General features: G+C 42.8%; 1 protein-coding gene across 1 annotated transcript; it reads right to left on the bottom strand.

The window, feature by feature from the left end:
• Positions 1-12,830: 12,830 nt before the first annotated feature.
• Positions 12,831-13,340, bottom strand: LOC136550671 (uncharacterized). Its single transcript, XM_066542286.1, has 2 exons — positions 13,081-13,340; positions 12,831-13,026 (listed from the first exon to the last, which is right to left on the bottom strand). The coding sequence occupies exons 1-2, from the start codon at positions 13,338-13,340 to the stop codon at positions 12,831-12,833; spliced, it is 456 nt and encodes a 151-aa protein (XP_066398383.1).
• Positions 13,341-13,851: the final 511 nt, after the last annotated feature.

Genomic DNA, 13,851 nt, shown 5'->3' with positions numbered 1-13,851 from the left:
GGGTCCTCTTTGCCTGGATGCCTTGCTTATTCCTTGGGTGATTTGTCCAATTGGCTAGAGTTACTTGACTTGCCGAGTTTTTTGTCTTAGCCTTGTAAACAACTCTGTGCGCTATTTTGACAAACTTTGTCGAGTACTTTTCTAGCCTTCTTCCAGTGCCATGTAAACGACTCATTATATGTAGGTCTTTTTGTTGACAAGCTTTCCTGATCTGTCGAGTGCTTGTCTGGCCTTCTTTTGTGCCATGTAAACAACTCGTTATATGTATATCTTTGTGTTCTTTAGTATCTTCAGTGTAGCCCCCGAGCCTCTTGCTATTTGGAACAAGTAGCTGGAGGGTCTTGTCTTGAAATTGCTGTGTTCTATGCTCAAGATTAGTTTCTGTCATTTTGCTTTTTTGATTCGGGTGTTAGCTTGTTAGCTACCCTCATCGGTGAGCTCAAGCGTCTTTTTAGCTATTTTGCTTTGGCTGGGATGCTCAGGCGTATTTTCAGCCATTTTGCTTTTTATTTTGGGTGTTAGCTTGTCAGCTACCCTCATCGGCGGGCTCAAGCATCTTTTCAGCTATTTTGCTCTCGGCCGGGATGCTCAGGCGTCTTTTTAGCCATTTTGCTTTTTATTTCGGGTTTTAGCTTGTCAGCTACCCTCATCGGTGGGCTCAAGCGTCTTTTTAGCTATTTTGCTCTCAGCTGGGATGCTCAGGTGTCTTTTCAGCCATTTTGCATTTTATTTCGGGTGTTAGCTTGTTAGCTACCCTCATCAGGCGGGCTCAAGCGTCTTTTCAGCTATTTTGCTCTCGGCCGGGATGCTTGGGCGTCTTTTCAGCCATTTTGCATTTTATTTCGGGTGTTAGCTTGTTAGCTACCCTCATCGGCGGGCTCAAGCATCTTTTTAGCTATTTTGCTCTTGGCCAGGATGCTCAGGCATATTTTCAGCCATTTCATGTTTTATTTCGGGTGTTAGCTTGTTAGCTACCCTCATCGGCGGGCTCAAGCGTCTTTTCAGCTATTTTGCTCTCAGCCGGGATGCTCAGGCGTATTTTTAGCCATTTTGCATTTTTAGAAACAACTCAGAGAGAGCCATGAGACATTTGTTTGTCGAGAGATAATCATCTTTATTGATCATGAATATTGATGTGTTATAATGATACATAGCGCTATTTGATCATGATCGTTGATCGCCTATGTCTTGTATACATATTTTCCCTTGAGTTGTTTTCACGCGTAGAATCTTCAGTAGCTGATTGATGTGCCATGTATTGTTGACTTCTTTCCCGTCTTCAGCCATGAGCTTGTATGTGCCTGGTCCGATGACTTTTGTGACGATAAAAGGACCTTCCCATGGACTGAGTAGTTTGTGGCATCCGTCGATTTTTTGTATTCTTCTTAGTACTAGGTCTTCGACTTATAATGATCGAGACTAGGTGTTCTTGTTGTAGTGGTGTCTTAGTCCTTGGAGGTATCTTGCTAATTGCAGGGTGTCGTTTACTCTGACTTCTTCTGTACTATCGAGTTCTAATCTTCGGGTGTGTTCTGCTTCTCCTTCGTCGTATTGCTCTATCCTTGGTGACATCCAGATCAAGTCTGCGAGTAGTATGGCTTCTAATCCGTACACCTAGGAAGAAAGGTGAGTATCCAGTGGCTCTGCTTATTTGAGTCTGTAACCCCCATACGACCTTGGGTATTCTTCAATCCATTTTGATCCATAGTCTACTAGTTCTTCGTATAGTCTTGGTTTCAATCTGGCTAGTATGAGTCCATTAGCCCTTTCTACTTGTCCGTTGGCTTCTGGATGTGTGACTGACGCGTAATCTATGCTGAAGCCACTAATCCTGTGCCCAACTTTTGAATTCTATAGCTATGAAGGGAGAACCCTAAATCTATGATTATTCGATTGGGCATGCCGAAGCGGTGCATGATGTCTTGGATGAACTCGACTGCTTTGGCTGTGCTGTATTTTGCTAGTGGTTTGTATTCGATCCACTTGGTGAACTTGTCAATTGCTACAAAGATGTACTTGAAACTGCCCTTTGTTTTCTTGAGAGGTCCTACTTGATCTAGCCCCCAGTAGGAGAAAGGCCAAGCGGGTGGGATGTAGATGAGGTTGTGGGCTGGTACATGAGTCTGTCTTACGAACATCTGACAACTTTTGCATCTTCTGACGAGTTCTTCTACGTCTTTCAAAGCGGTTGGCCAGTAGAAACCAGTGCGAAATGCTTTGCTGACTATTGTTCTTGAAGCGGCGTGGTTTCCACAGCAACCTGAGTGTATTTCGTCTAGAATTTGTTTGCCTTCTTCAAATGAGACACATTTTAGGAGTACTTCTGATGATGCAGCTCTTCTAGTATAGCTTGTCTCCTACTAGGACGTAATTCTTGCTTCTGCAGATGACTTGTGTGGCTTCCTAGTTTTTCTGTTGGCAACTTATTCTCTTTGATGTAGTCAATAAAAACCTGTGTCCATGAAGCGTTGATCACCAGAATCTGGTTGCCTTTGGCTGTGAGTTCTAGTGGTTGTCTCACCGAGTTGTTTGATAGAAGGAGCTGATAACTCCTCTATGAATACACCGGGTGGGACCTTTGCCCTGTTAGATCCAAGTTTGGCAAGAACATCTGCTGCAATGTTGGAATCCTGCAAGACATGTAGAATTTCTAATCCTTGAAAATGATTTTTGAGTTTTTGGATTTTAGTACAGTAAGCACCCATGTTTTCTTTGATGCAATCCCAATCTTTGTTGACTTAGTTGATGACTACTGCCGAATCATCGTATACGAGTAATCTCTTGATTCCAAGGGTAATAGCCACTCTTAGCCCGTGTATGAGAGCTTCATATTCTGCTTCATTGTTGGTGGCTTGCCATAATATCTGAAGGACATACTTTAGTTGTCTTCCATCTGGAGAAATTAGGAGGACGCCTGCACCTGGCTCCGCCTAGCTTGAGTGATCCATCAAAGTACATTTTCCAATGATCAAGGATGGCGCTTGACATGGGTTGTTGAATCTCTATCCATTCGGCAACAAAATCAACAAGGGCTTGAGATTTAATTGCTTTCCGTGGGTTGAAATTGATCTTGAGAGCACCGAGTTCAACCGCCCACTTGGATATACGTCCTGTTGTGTCTTTGTTGTGTAAGATGTCTCCCAGTGGGAAATCTGTCACCATGGTAATCTTATGGCTTTCAAAATAGTGACGAAGCTTGCGTGAAGTGATCAGTAGGGCGTAGAGTAGTTTTTGCATATGTGGGTACTAGATTTTTGATTCTGACAGTACTTCGCTGATGTAGTATACTGGGCGTTGTACTTTATACACATGCCCTTCTTCTTCCCTTTCCACTACTATCGTCGTACTGACTATAGTAGTAGTTGCTGTAATGTATAGAATCATGTCTTCATCTTTCTTTGGAGGTGTGAGTACTGGTGAGGAGGTGAGGTATGCCTTAAGTTTCTTGAAAGTTTCATTAGCTTCTTCCGTCCACTCGAACTTGTCTGCCTTCTTTAACTAGTTTGAAGAAAGGCAACCCTTTTTCACCGAGTCTTGATATGAAATGGTTGAGTGCCGCCATGCAGCCTAGTTAGTTTTTGTACATCTTTGATGTTTCGAGGAGGGCCCATCTCTGTTATTGCTCGAATTTGCTTAGCGCTTGCTTCGATTTCGTGATGACTAACCAAGAATCCGAGTAGTTGTCCTGAAGGAACTCCGAATACACACTTGTTTGGGTTCAATTTCCACCTCCACCTTTTTAGGTTCTCTAAGGTTTGTTTTAAGTCTTCAATCAGTGTATCCAGGGTTCTTTGTTTTTACAACCACATCATCCACATATGCTTCTACGTTTTCGCCAATCTGATCACCAAGGCATGTTTGGATAGCTCTTTGGTAAGTGGCTCCAGCATTCTTGAGTCCAAAAGACATTGTCTTATAGTAGTAGGCACCGAATGGGGTGATGAAAGATGTCTTGCTCTGGTCCTATTCTTTTAATGCGATCTGGTGATATCCGTAATAGCAATCAAGAAAGGATAATAAGGCAGATCCTGCTATTGAATCAACTATCTGATCAATGCGTGGTAGTCCTGAATGGATCCTTTGGACAGTGTTTGTTGAGATCTATGTAGTCAACACACATGCGCCACTCGTCCAGTGTTCTTTTTCTGTACCAGAACTGGATTTGCTAGTCAATCTAGATGGAGGATTTCCCTGATGAATCCAGCTGCCATTAGTTTTGTAATTTCCTTTTTTATTGCTAGCCTTTTTGTCGGGAGAGAATCAGTTATAGTTGTTGCTTTACAGGCTTGGAGCCTTCATTGACATCAATTCCATGCTCAGCCAACTCTCTTGGGACCCCTGGCATGTCGGCCTAGCTTCTAAGCAAAGATATCTTTATTGTCCCAAAGAAAGTTGGTGAGCGTGAGTTCCTATTTTGCTGATAGGTGTGCACTAATGGTTGCCATTTTTGAGGGATCACCGGTGCCTAGGTCGATTTGCTTGACGTCGGCTTCTTTTGGTGGTGCTAGGATGCTTGGTCTTTTAGCCGGTATCTCTAGTTCTTCTTGGCTTATTTCTACGGTGATAGTGGCTATTTCTTTTCTTCCATCGTTTGCCTGTGCCTTTGCTGTAATTTGGATTACCTATACATCACAGTCAAATGCGTGTTTTAAATCGCTCTGAAGAGAAAGAACTCTGTTGGGCCTTGGCATCTTAAGCAACAGGTACGGATAATGCGGTATTGCCATGAATTTTGCTAGTGCCGGGCGCCCAAGGATTGTGTGATATGATGAATCAAAATCTGCGACTTCAAATTTGATGAACTCTGTGCGGTAGTTCGAGGGAGTCCCAAAGGTAACTGGTAGAGTGATTTGTCCAAGTGGCATTGCTGCCTTACTGGGTACTATGCCATAGAAAGGTGTGCTTGTTGGCGTGATCATCCTGGCGAGTTGTAGTCCCATCTTCCTTAGAGTTTCTAAAAAATGATGTTGAGTCTGGCTCCCCCGTCGATTAGTACCTTTGTAACTGTCATACCAGCAATGGTTGGGTCTAGAACTAGTGGGTAATGGCCTAGCGTTTCCTATGCTAGGTCCATTGGACTTCTCTTGAAAATTGGATTGGATATTCTGACCAGTTGAGATATCTTGGTGTAGCAGGTTCTGCTGCCATGATGGTTCATAACGCTAGTTTTTCTTAATGTTTGCTTCTGGAATCTAGAACCCCAGCAAAGATCACTGCCACTGTTCCTCTGGATTTTTGGAATCCCTTGTCTTCATTGTTGTCCCCTTCTTTTTTCTGATTGTCTTCTTTATTGCTTCCCTTGCTATCTTTTTCTAGTGTACCTTTCGTTGAAGGTGTAGCAATTTTCGATGGTGTGCTTTCCATTGGGGTGCAAGGGGCAACAGTATGTTCTCAATGTCGTCATATCTTCCGGGTTTGGTGACTTTCTTTGATTTGTCAGCCATTGCTACTGTGTTGTCTGGACCACGCTTTCTCTCCTGATGTCTGCTATTTCGAGGAATTTGCCTGCCTGGGTTGTCTCTGTTGTTCCTATCCGGGAATCTTTCTCGTGTCTTCTTCTCTATAGTAATCATCTTTTCCACTGTTTTTCTGAATTCTTCATTGTTTCTTGGGTTTTCTTTGCAGAAGTCTTGAAATTGCCACCTAGCCATGATTCCGTGAGAGAAGGCTTTGATTACTTCTCGTTGTGTGATGTCATGTACTTGAGCTCGTAGTTCACCAAATCGTCGATAGTAATTTCTGAGACTTTCACCTCCTTTCTGTTTGAGTCCTTTTAACTCTGCATCGGGTGATTGGATGTGTAATGATTCCTGTGAAATTTTCATAGAAAGCTCTTTGCAAGTCTTCCCAGTTTTTGATTGATCCTGGATTCAGTTTGTCGAACCATTGAAGTGGCATGGTTTCCAGGGCCATGGGAAAGAACAAGGTTTTGATGTCATCATCCCCACCGGCCAATTCAATCAATTGTGAGTAAATCCTGAGCCATTGCTTTGGTTTGGTCTTGCCATCATACTTGGAGTGGTTGGACGGCTTGAACTTGTGAGGTAGTCATATCGAAGCAAGTCTATTTGTAAAATAGGGGAATCTATCGTGCGTTCTGGCTTTTGTGTATTCCAATTCTGTGCCCCCTTCTTGCCAACTGTCATCTTGATGAGAGTAGTTCTGTGTGGCCGTCTGAGTAGGCATTTCGCTTCTAGCCTTTCTTGGTTGCTCGACTCGGTTGTTTTGACTGTGATTTCTTCGACTCTCTCCATTGTGACTTCCACTTGGTCCAAGTCTTTCGAAAGCGGACTTCCTTTGATTTTGATCTTCCTGTTCATGAGATGTTGCTCTTCCGTCGCGCGTCCTAAGGACTGTTGATCGGAGGAATTCCCGAAGCTGTTCTTGTTTTTCATTTAGATGTGAAGTTGCTTTGAGTTCTTCTAATGCTTCTCGGATCTTATGTCACACCCAATTTTAAGGACAAAATTGAGTGCACATCATATGTATGCCAGGATCAATTATTCATACATATAACGATGTCATGATAGTATCACTGCATTGTTCGAAACTTAAAACTTAAACTTCATTACAAAATGACCTGTGGGTCTGAAAGAAAATTTCATAAACTTTATTCTAACTCCAGTGGAAAGGACTCCATCTTCACAGGAATGTCGACCGGGGGCAGCACCAGCCTAGTACACGTCATTAGGGTCGAAGGCACCGTCTTCAATGTACACCTCTTCACCGTCTCCAGCGCCTGGGTGGGGTAGCAGGGGGACAAAGAGGAAGGGTGAGTACATCGAAATGTACTCCACAAGTGTGGGAAAATATGATATGAGGCTTATAACAAGGACAGGCTTACAGAGGGTAAGACCAGCACTTAAGCAACACACCTATTACCTTAAACCTTAAGCACCTATTTAACTAGGTGAGATCTTCCTTCTCCTTAGAGAACCACTGAAACCAACACTCGGATCCCATCCGAGCACCACACCTGGATTCCATCCAAGCAAACCAACACTTGGATTCCATCCAAGCCTCCCAACTGAACCAGAGCCATCTAATCAAGAAGAAGTCTAGGCCGCTCTTGACCGTGAGCACGGCTGATATATCAGTTTTACACTCTGTAGAGGTTGCACACTTTCACCACGAGTCATGTTTCCCCATCATGCTTCACACTACCTAGGTGCTCAGCGGGGTCACACTACAAGGCCTTTACAAAGTCCCTCCAAGTCTGTTTTACACCTTCACTAAGGTTTCTAACCGCTAACAGTGGGTACCAACACCACTGTAGAAGCCCCCTCTTGTGCCACACAAACCGACCCGATGTAGCATAACATGGAGGAAACTAATTATTTGGCCAGGGCCAGAGCCATATAGCCTTCGAGGTTGTGCTATTAAGCCGAGTTACTTGTCCATGAACCGGTCCTTAGAATCCAAGCAGGAGCGAGCACAATCCATTCCACCAATTCCAACAATCCACCAGAAAACATTTACCCAAAATTTGGCACACACCTCCACCAAAACCAACCATCCTGCTGGATTCCTATTCACCATGTTGCTATAAACATTACCAACCCAAGTTACATAAATCATTAATCAATATTAAATGATAACCTTTCCAACCCAAGACTGCAAGCTAAGCAAGACAGCTACCCAACCAACCCTAGGTTACAAGGATGATAACATCAAGTTCTAGTAAATCCTAACATAGGATTCAAATTATGACTCAGCATGCCACTAATGGTCTAACTACACTAACTCAAATCAAAACAAAAGTAGGAGCAAGTATGGTCAAGGACACTTACCTTCGAATTGGTTCGGATCAGAGGTGTCGAATTCCTGGTCCTAAAGTTCACGGTGTCGGCACCTTCTGCGCACAAACAACAAGCATGGGCCTACAAAACAATTAAATAACAGTACACCATAGCACATTAAAAGTTTATAAAACCTATACTAAACATTAGTACTCGTCTCTACGATCGCGCGTATATAAAGAACGCGAAAAACAGAGTTAAACGAAGAAGTTACGGCCTCCCAAAGACCAGGGACTAATCTGCGGAGAAATCAGTGACTAATCCGCGAAACCAGAAAATATTTATTTGCAATCGGATCCTTCTTCTTCCTTGGGTCGGGTACTGTAGCTAGTCGCGCTACAGTGAAACGGGAAAGAGAAACAGCCAGGGAAAAAGAAGTCTTGGCCAGCCAGGAGGAAGAGCGGTCGGCCGGCAGCTGGGCGGCGCAGCAGACAGCGAGCAGCGCCGCAGCTATGCACAGTGCGCGCCAGAGAGCAGCGGCGGCGGCCAGCTAAGCAACACAGCAAAGGCATGAAGATGCTCGCCGGAATTGAGGGAGAAGGGATGGGAAAACAGGTGAAACAGCGATGGATTCGCGCAATAGGATATACCACGGCGTAGAGAACGAAGAGATCTACCTCCGAGTGGTGGTGGTTGTCGCCGGAACGCTACGGTTTACCTGAAAAAGCTCGCCGGAAGTTCGCCGGAAACCTAGCCTCTTCCGAACTTCGGCGTCCGATCTAGGAGCCTACGGGTGGCGGCTGCGGAAACAGGGTTGTACTTCTGTAACCCTTGCATCGAGAGGAACACCGGCATATATATATAGTCCTAGGGTTTGGAAAAGTTTCAGAATTTCTTAATTTCGGGATTTATTTCCTGTTTAAAAATAATTCCAGGAAATTCCTGAAATCATATTTAAGCCACGAAAAATCACAGAAATTAAAGAAAATTCTGTGAAAATTTCCGGAGGTAGATATGAACATGATGGATCAAAATATGAAGTTTGGAGCTCATGAAAAGGTTATTGGAAGGTTTCAATAAAAAGATTAAGCTGTGGGAAAAAGGAATTTAATTCCTGGAAAAGCGAGAAAATTCCCGGGGGACTCGAAACGACTCCTAAACGTGTTTTGAAAGTTATCACATCATAAAACCAAGATGCAAATGGGATGAATGCAACAAAACAATTGAAGCCTATGTTGAATTGAGTTTTTAATTGTAAATAGTTTTTCCTCCAACTACAAATTTGGTCATATCTCTACTTTAGTTCTATCCAAATTTAGAAACTTGCAAAAATTAAAAAGTCCGGGTGTTACAAACCTACCCCCCTTAAGATGAATCTCGCCCTCGAGATTTAGAAAGGTTGTCAAAGAGATGAGGGAACTCTGTCTTCAAATCATCTTCTCTTTCCCAAGTGGCTTCTTTCTTTGAATAATGCTTCCACTGAACTTTGCACATTTTTACTCTTTTGTTCCGAGTAACTCTTTCTGAGATTTCCAGAATTCTGATAGGTTCTTAGAAAGACAAATCATCTCTTATATTAAGTTCATCAAGAGGCAACTGTTCTTCAGGGGCTCTTAAGCACTTCTTTAATTGTGATACATGGAACACATCATGTATCCCTAAAAGCTGTGAAGGCAGTTCTAGCTGATAGGCTACCACTCCTTTCCTATCAATCACCTTGAATGGACCGATATACCTTGGTGCAAGCTTTCCTCTAACATTGAATTGTTTGAGACCTCTAAACGGTGACACCTTAAGATATACAAAATCTCCCACTTCAAAAGTCAACTCTTGTCGTCTTTTATCTGCATAACTTTTTTGTCTAGACTGAGCTGTCTTTAAGTTGTTTCGGATTTCTTTTACTTGTTCCTTGGCTTCTTTTATAACATCTGGACCAAATACCTTTCTTTCCCCAACTTGGTTCCAAAACAAAGGAGTTCTGCATTTTTTCCCATATAAGGCTTCGAATGGTGCCATTTTAAGACTTGCTTGATAACTATTATTGTAGGAGAATTCTGCATAAGGTAGATGTTTATCCCAACTTTTGCTATTCTGTAAGGCACAAGCTCTCAGCATATCCTCTAGAATTTGATTGACTCTCTCTGTCTGACCATCCGTCTATGGATGATATGCTGAACTAAAATTCAATCGAGTATCCATTGATTCATGCAGTTGTTTCCAAAACCGTGACGTAAACTGTGTATCTCTGTCTGACACTATGATCTTGGGCACGCCATGCAAACACACAATCCGCGACATATACAACTCTGCAAGTTGAGCTCCTCGATATGACTCCTTGACTGGGATGAAATGAGCCACCTTTGTCAACCTATCCACTATTACCCATATAGAATCATAACCCGACTGTGTACGAGGTAAGCCAACTATAAAATCCATACTTATTTCTTCCCATTTCCACTCTAGAACTTTTAGTGGTTGTAGCAAACCTATGGGTCTTTGATGTTCAGCCTTGATTCGTTGACAAGTATCACATAACGCCACATACTCAGCTACCTCTCATTTCATGCCGTACCACCAAAATTGCTGCTTGAGATCATTATACATCTTTGTACTACCAGGGTGTAGAGAGTATGCTGAATCATGTGCTTCCCTCAGAATTAACTCCTTAATTGACTTTATGTTGGGGACACAAATCCTTCCTTTAAACCATAACACACCTTGTTCATCTTCTGTGAATCCTGGGGCTTTGTCCTCTTTAATCAATCCGTTGATCTCTATGATCTTCTCATCTATCAACTGACCCTTGCGGATATCTTGTTCCAATGTAGACTCTACTTCCATGGCAATCACTTTAGTGTTGGATACAAAGCCTAAGTTGAGTTTAGCAAACTCCTCATACAACTCAGGTCGTTGTTCCTGTAACTCCAACACATTGCAATAGCTCTTCTGACTCAATGCATCTGCAACCACATTGGCTTTGCCTGGATGATAGTTGATATTCAAGTCATAATCCTTTATCAGTTCTAACCATCTACGTTGTCGAAGATTCAAGTCTTGCTGAGTGAAAATATACTTTAAGCTCTTATGATCTGTGTAGATTTCAGTCTTCTTCCCAATCAAATAATGTCTCCAGATCTTTAGAGCATGAACTACTGCCGCTAACTCTAAATCATGAGTTGGATAATTCACTTTATGCTTTCTAAGCTGTCTCGAGGCATAAGCTGCTACATGACCTTCTTGCATCAGAACACAACCTAGACCTTGTTGCGAAGCATCACAATAAACAGAGAAACTTTTCTAAACATCTAGCATGATTAAGACTAGGAGCAGAAGTTAATCTCTTCTTCAGTTCATCAAAACTGGCCTGACATTCTACTGTCCACACAAACCTTGATCCTTTCTCCAACAACTTGGTCATAGGCCTTGCTATCTTCGAGAACCCTTCAATAAAACGCCGATAATATCCAGCCATTCCCAAGAAGCTTCTAATTTCACTAACATTTTGGGGCGCTTCCCATTCTAGAACATCCCTCACTTTACCTGGATCAACTGACACTCCTCCTTCTGAGATGACATGACCCAAAAAGGAGACCTCCTTCAACCAAAACTCACATTTGCTAAGCTTTGCATATAGTTGATTCTCTCTCAGCCTCTGCAACACCAATCTTAAATGTTCTTCGTGCTCTTCCTCATTTCTAGAGAATACCAAAATGTCATCAATAAACACCACAACAAACTTGTCCAAGTAGTCCATGAAGACCTTGTTCATAAGATACATAAAGTATGCTGGAGCATTTGTTAACCCAAAAGATATTACTATGTACTCATATAACCCATAACGAGAAACAAAAGCTATTTTAGGAATATCTGATGCTCGAATCTTTAATTGATAGTACCCCGATCTCAAGTCAATTTTAGAGAACACACATGCACCCTTCAATTGGTCAAATAAATCTTCAATGCAAGGGAGAGGATACTTGTTCTTGATTGTAACTTCATTTAATGCACGGTAATCAACACACATTCGTGTACCCCCATCTTTCTTTGGAACAAAGATAACACGGGCTCCCCATGGAGATGTACTAGGACGTATATACCCTTTATCTAAGAGATCTTGGATTTGATCTTTTAGCTTAGCTAATTGATTTGCATCCATTCTATATGGTCTTTTATAAATAGGTGCAGTTCCTGGGACTAACTCAATAACAAACTCAATTTCACGATATGGTGGCATACCTGGTAGATCCTCAGGGAAGACATCTGGAAACTCCTGGACCACTCGAATATCCACAACTATGTTGGCTTGGTTGAGTTTGACTTCGTCGATTGGTTCTGACCATGCTTGATATTCAACCTCAGTTCCATTTGTGTGCTGCATCTTGATCAATCTCTGAGCACAATCAATCACCCCTTGGTACTTGGTTAACCAATTCATTCCCAGAATTACATCAATTCCTTTGGAGTCCAGAACAATGAGGTTGGAAAGAAACTCTACCCCCCTTATGTTTATACTTAGTCTTGGGCATACATGCCTTGATATCATTTCTCCTCTAGGAGAAGCAACTAATAAATTGTTTTTCATCAAAAGCACAGGCATGTTGTATCGTGCTACGCATCGTGTTGATATAAATGAATGTGAAGCTCTAGAATCAAACAATACGGTAATAGGGTTGGAGTTGATAGAGAACATATCCAATTAGAACATCCGGGGCTTGTTGAGCTGATTCCATAGCGATATGATTAACCTTGCCCTGACTGTAATTCTGTCGAGCTTGCTGCTGAGGTTGTCCACCATTACAATTTTGGTTCCCATTCTGAGCTGTTGGTTGGTCTTGCTGCTTCAACGGGCACCGATTGGCAAGATGCCCCATCTGATGACATTTAAAACAAGGACCAATGTTGCTAGTCCCTTGAGTTGAGCGGTTCTGCTACTGGATCTGAACCATCTGGCGTTGCTACTATTGAGTTGATGTCTACTGCTTGTATTGGCTAGATCCCTGGTTGAAGTTTCACTGCTGTTGCTACTGTTGATACTGACCTCCCTGGCGCACAACTTGGCTAGGTTGGTTGAAGTGGGGGCGAGTGTTACTACTAGAAGACTGACCCTGAAAAGCCTATCTTCCTCTTGCGATCAACCTCAAGAACTTTCCTTTCTCTCTCAACAGTAAAGGCCTTGTCAACCAGCTTCTGGAAGGTGTCATACTCATTGGAGGACAGAGCATAGCGAATCCCAGGGTTCAAACCATCTCTAAAATAGTCTTGCTTCTTGTCATTAGTGTCGACATTGCTAGAGGCATAACGGGACAACTATGTGAACTTAGTGAGATATTCATGAACTGACATTGAGCCTTGCTTGAGTTCTAGAAACTCCTTGCGCTTCACCTTGATTTCACCAGAAGGCACATAATGAGAACGAAAACTCTGACAGAACTCCTGCCAAGTGATAGCTTGAGCATTGGGATGGGTAGCAGTGTAGGTAGCCCACCAATCTTTGGCCCGACCTTGCAGTTGATGAGCGGCATATAGAACTCGATCATGACCCACACAATGAGCAATCTCCAACTTGCTCTCAATGGTCTGGAGCCAATCATCTGCATCCATTGGCTCCACAGCATGCTTGAAGATTGGAGGCTAAGTCATCATGAACCTCCTGAGAGTGTCTTCCTGGCGAGGTGGTGGAGGTAGTGGAGCAAGATTGGGTTGAGCCATCTGTTGCAGAGCAGTCATCATCTGAGCCATGGTCTGCATCATCTGATTTTGCATTGCTGCCATTTGAACTGGATCATAAACTGGTGGTGGAGGGTTTGGGGCATTGTTGTTGGGATCATTGCCTAGGGGGTTGTTGTTCGGATCATTACCTCCAGAGCCACAGCCTCTCCTGGTGTTCACCATCTGATATGATCATGGACAAGAGTGAGAATAGGATTGAAAGAAAACCCCAACTAACTATAAAATAAAACTGGTAAACAAATGATGTCGTTGTAGTCTTATGGCTAACAACACACCAACAATCATTACAAAGATCCAAATCATTCATTTGCACATGCACCAAATCACACAACGGACTAGTGTTCCACACATAGGGATGCACCTTATGAACGGAGGAGCCTAT

This window comes from Miscanthus floridulus, chromosome 4 (assembly GCF_019320115.1).
Source record: "Miscanthus floridulus cultivar M001 chromosome 4, ASM1932011v1, whole genome shotgun sequence".
NCBI classification, from domain to species: Eukaryota; Viridiplantae; Streptophyta; class Magnoliopsida; order Poales; family Poaceae; genus Miscanthus; species Miscanthus floridulus.
This window is presented reverse-complemented; position numbering and strand designations above follow the sequence as displayed.

Excerpts from the sequence above, each read along its gene's own strand:
- LOC136550671 (XM_066542286.1), bottom strand. The coding sequence starts at position 13,340 with ATGGATGCAGATGATTGGCTCCAGACCATTGAGAGCAAGTTGGAGATT. Across the intron at positions 13,027-13,080 it reads GAACTCAAGCAAGGCTCAAT|CAATGTCGACACTAATGACA; the intron begins GTCAGTTCATGA and ends TTATGCCTCTAG.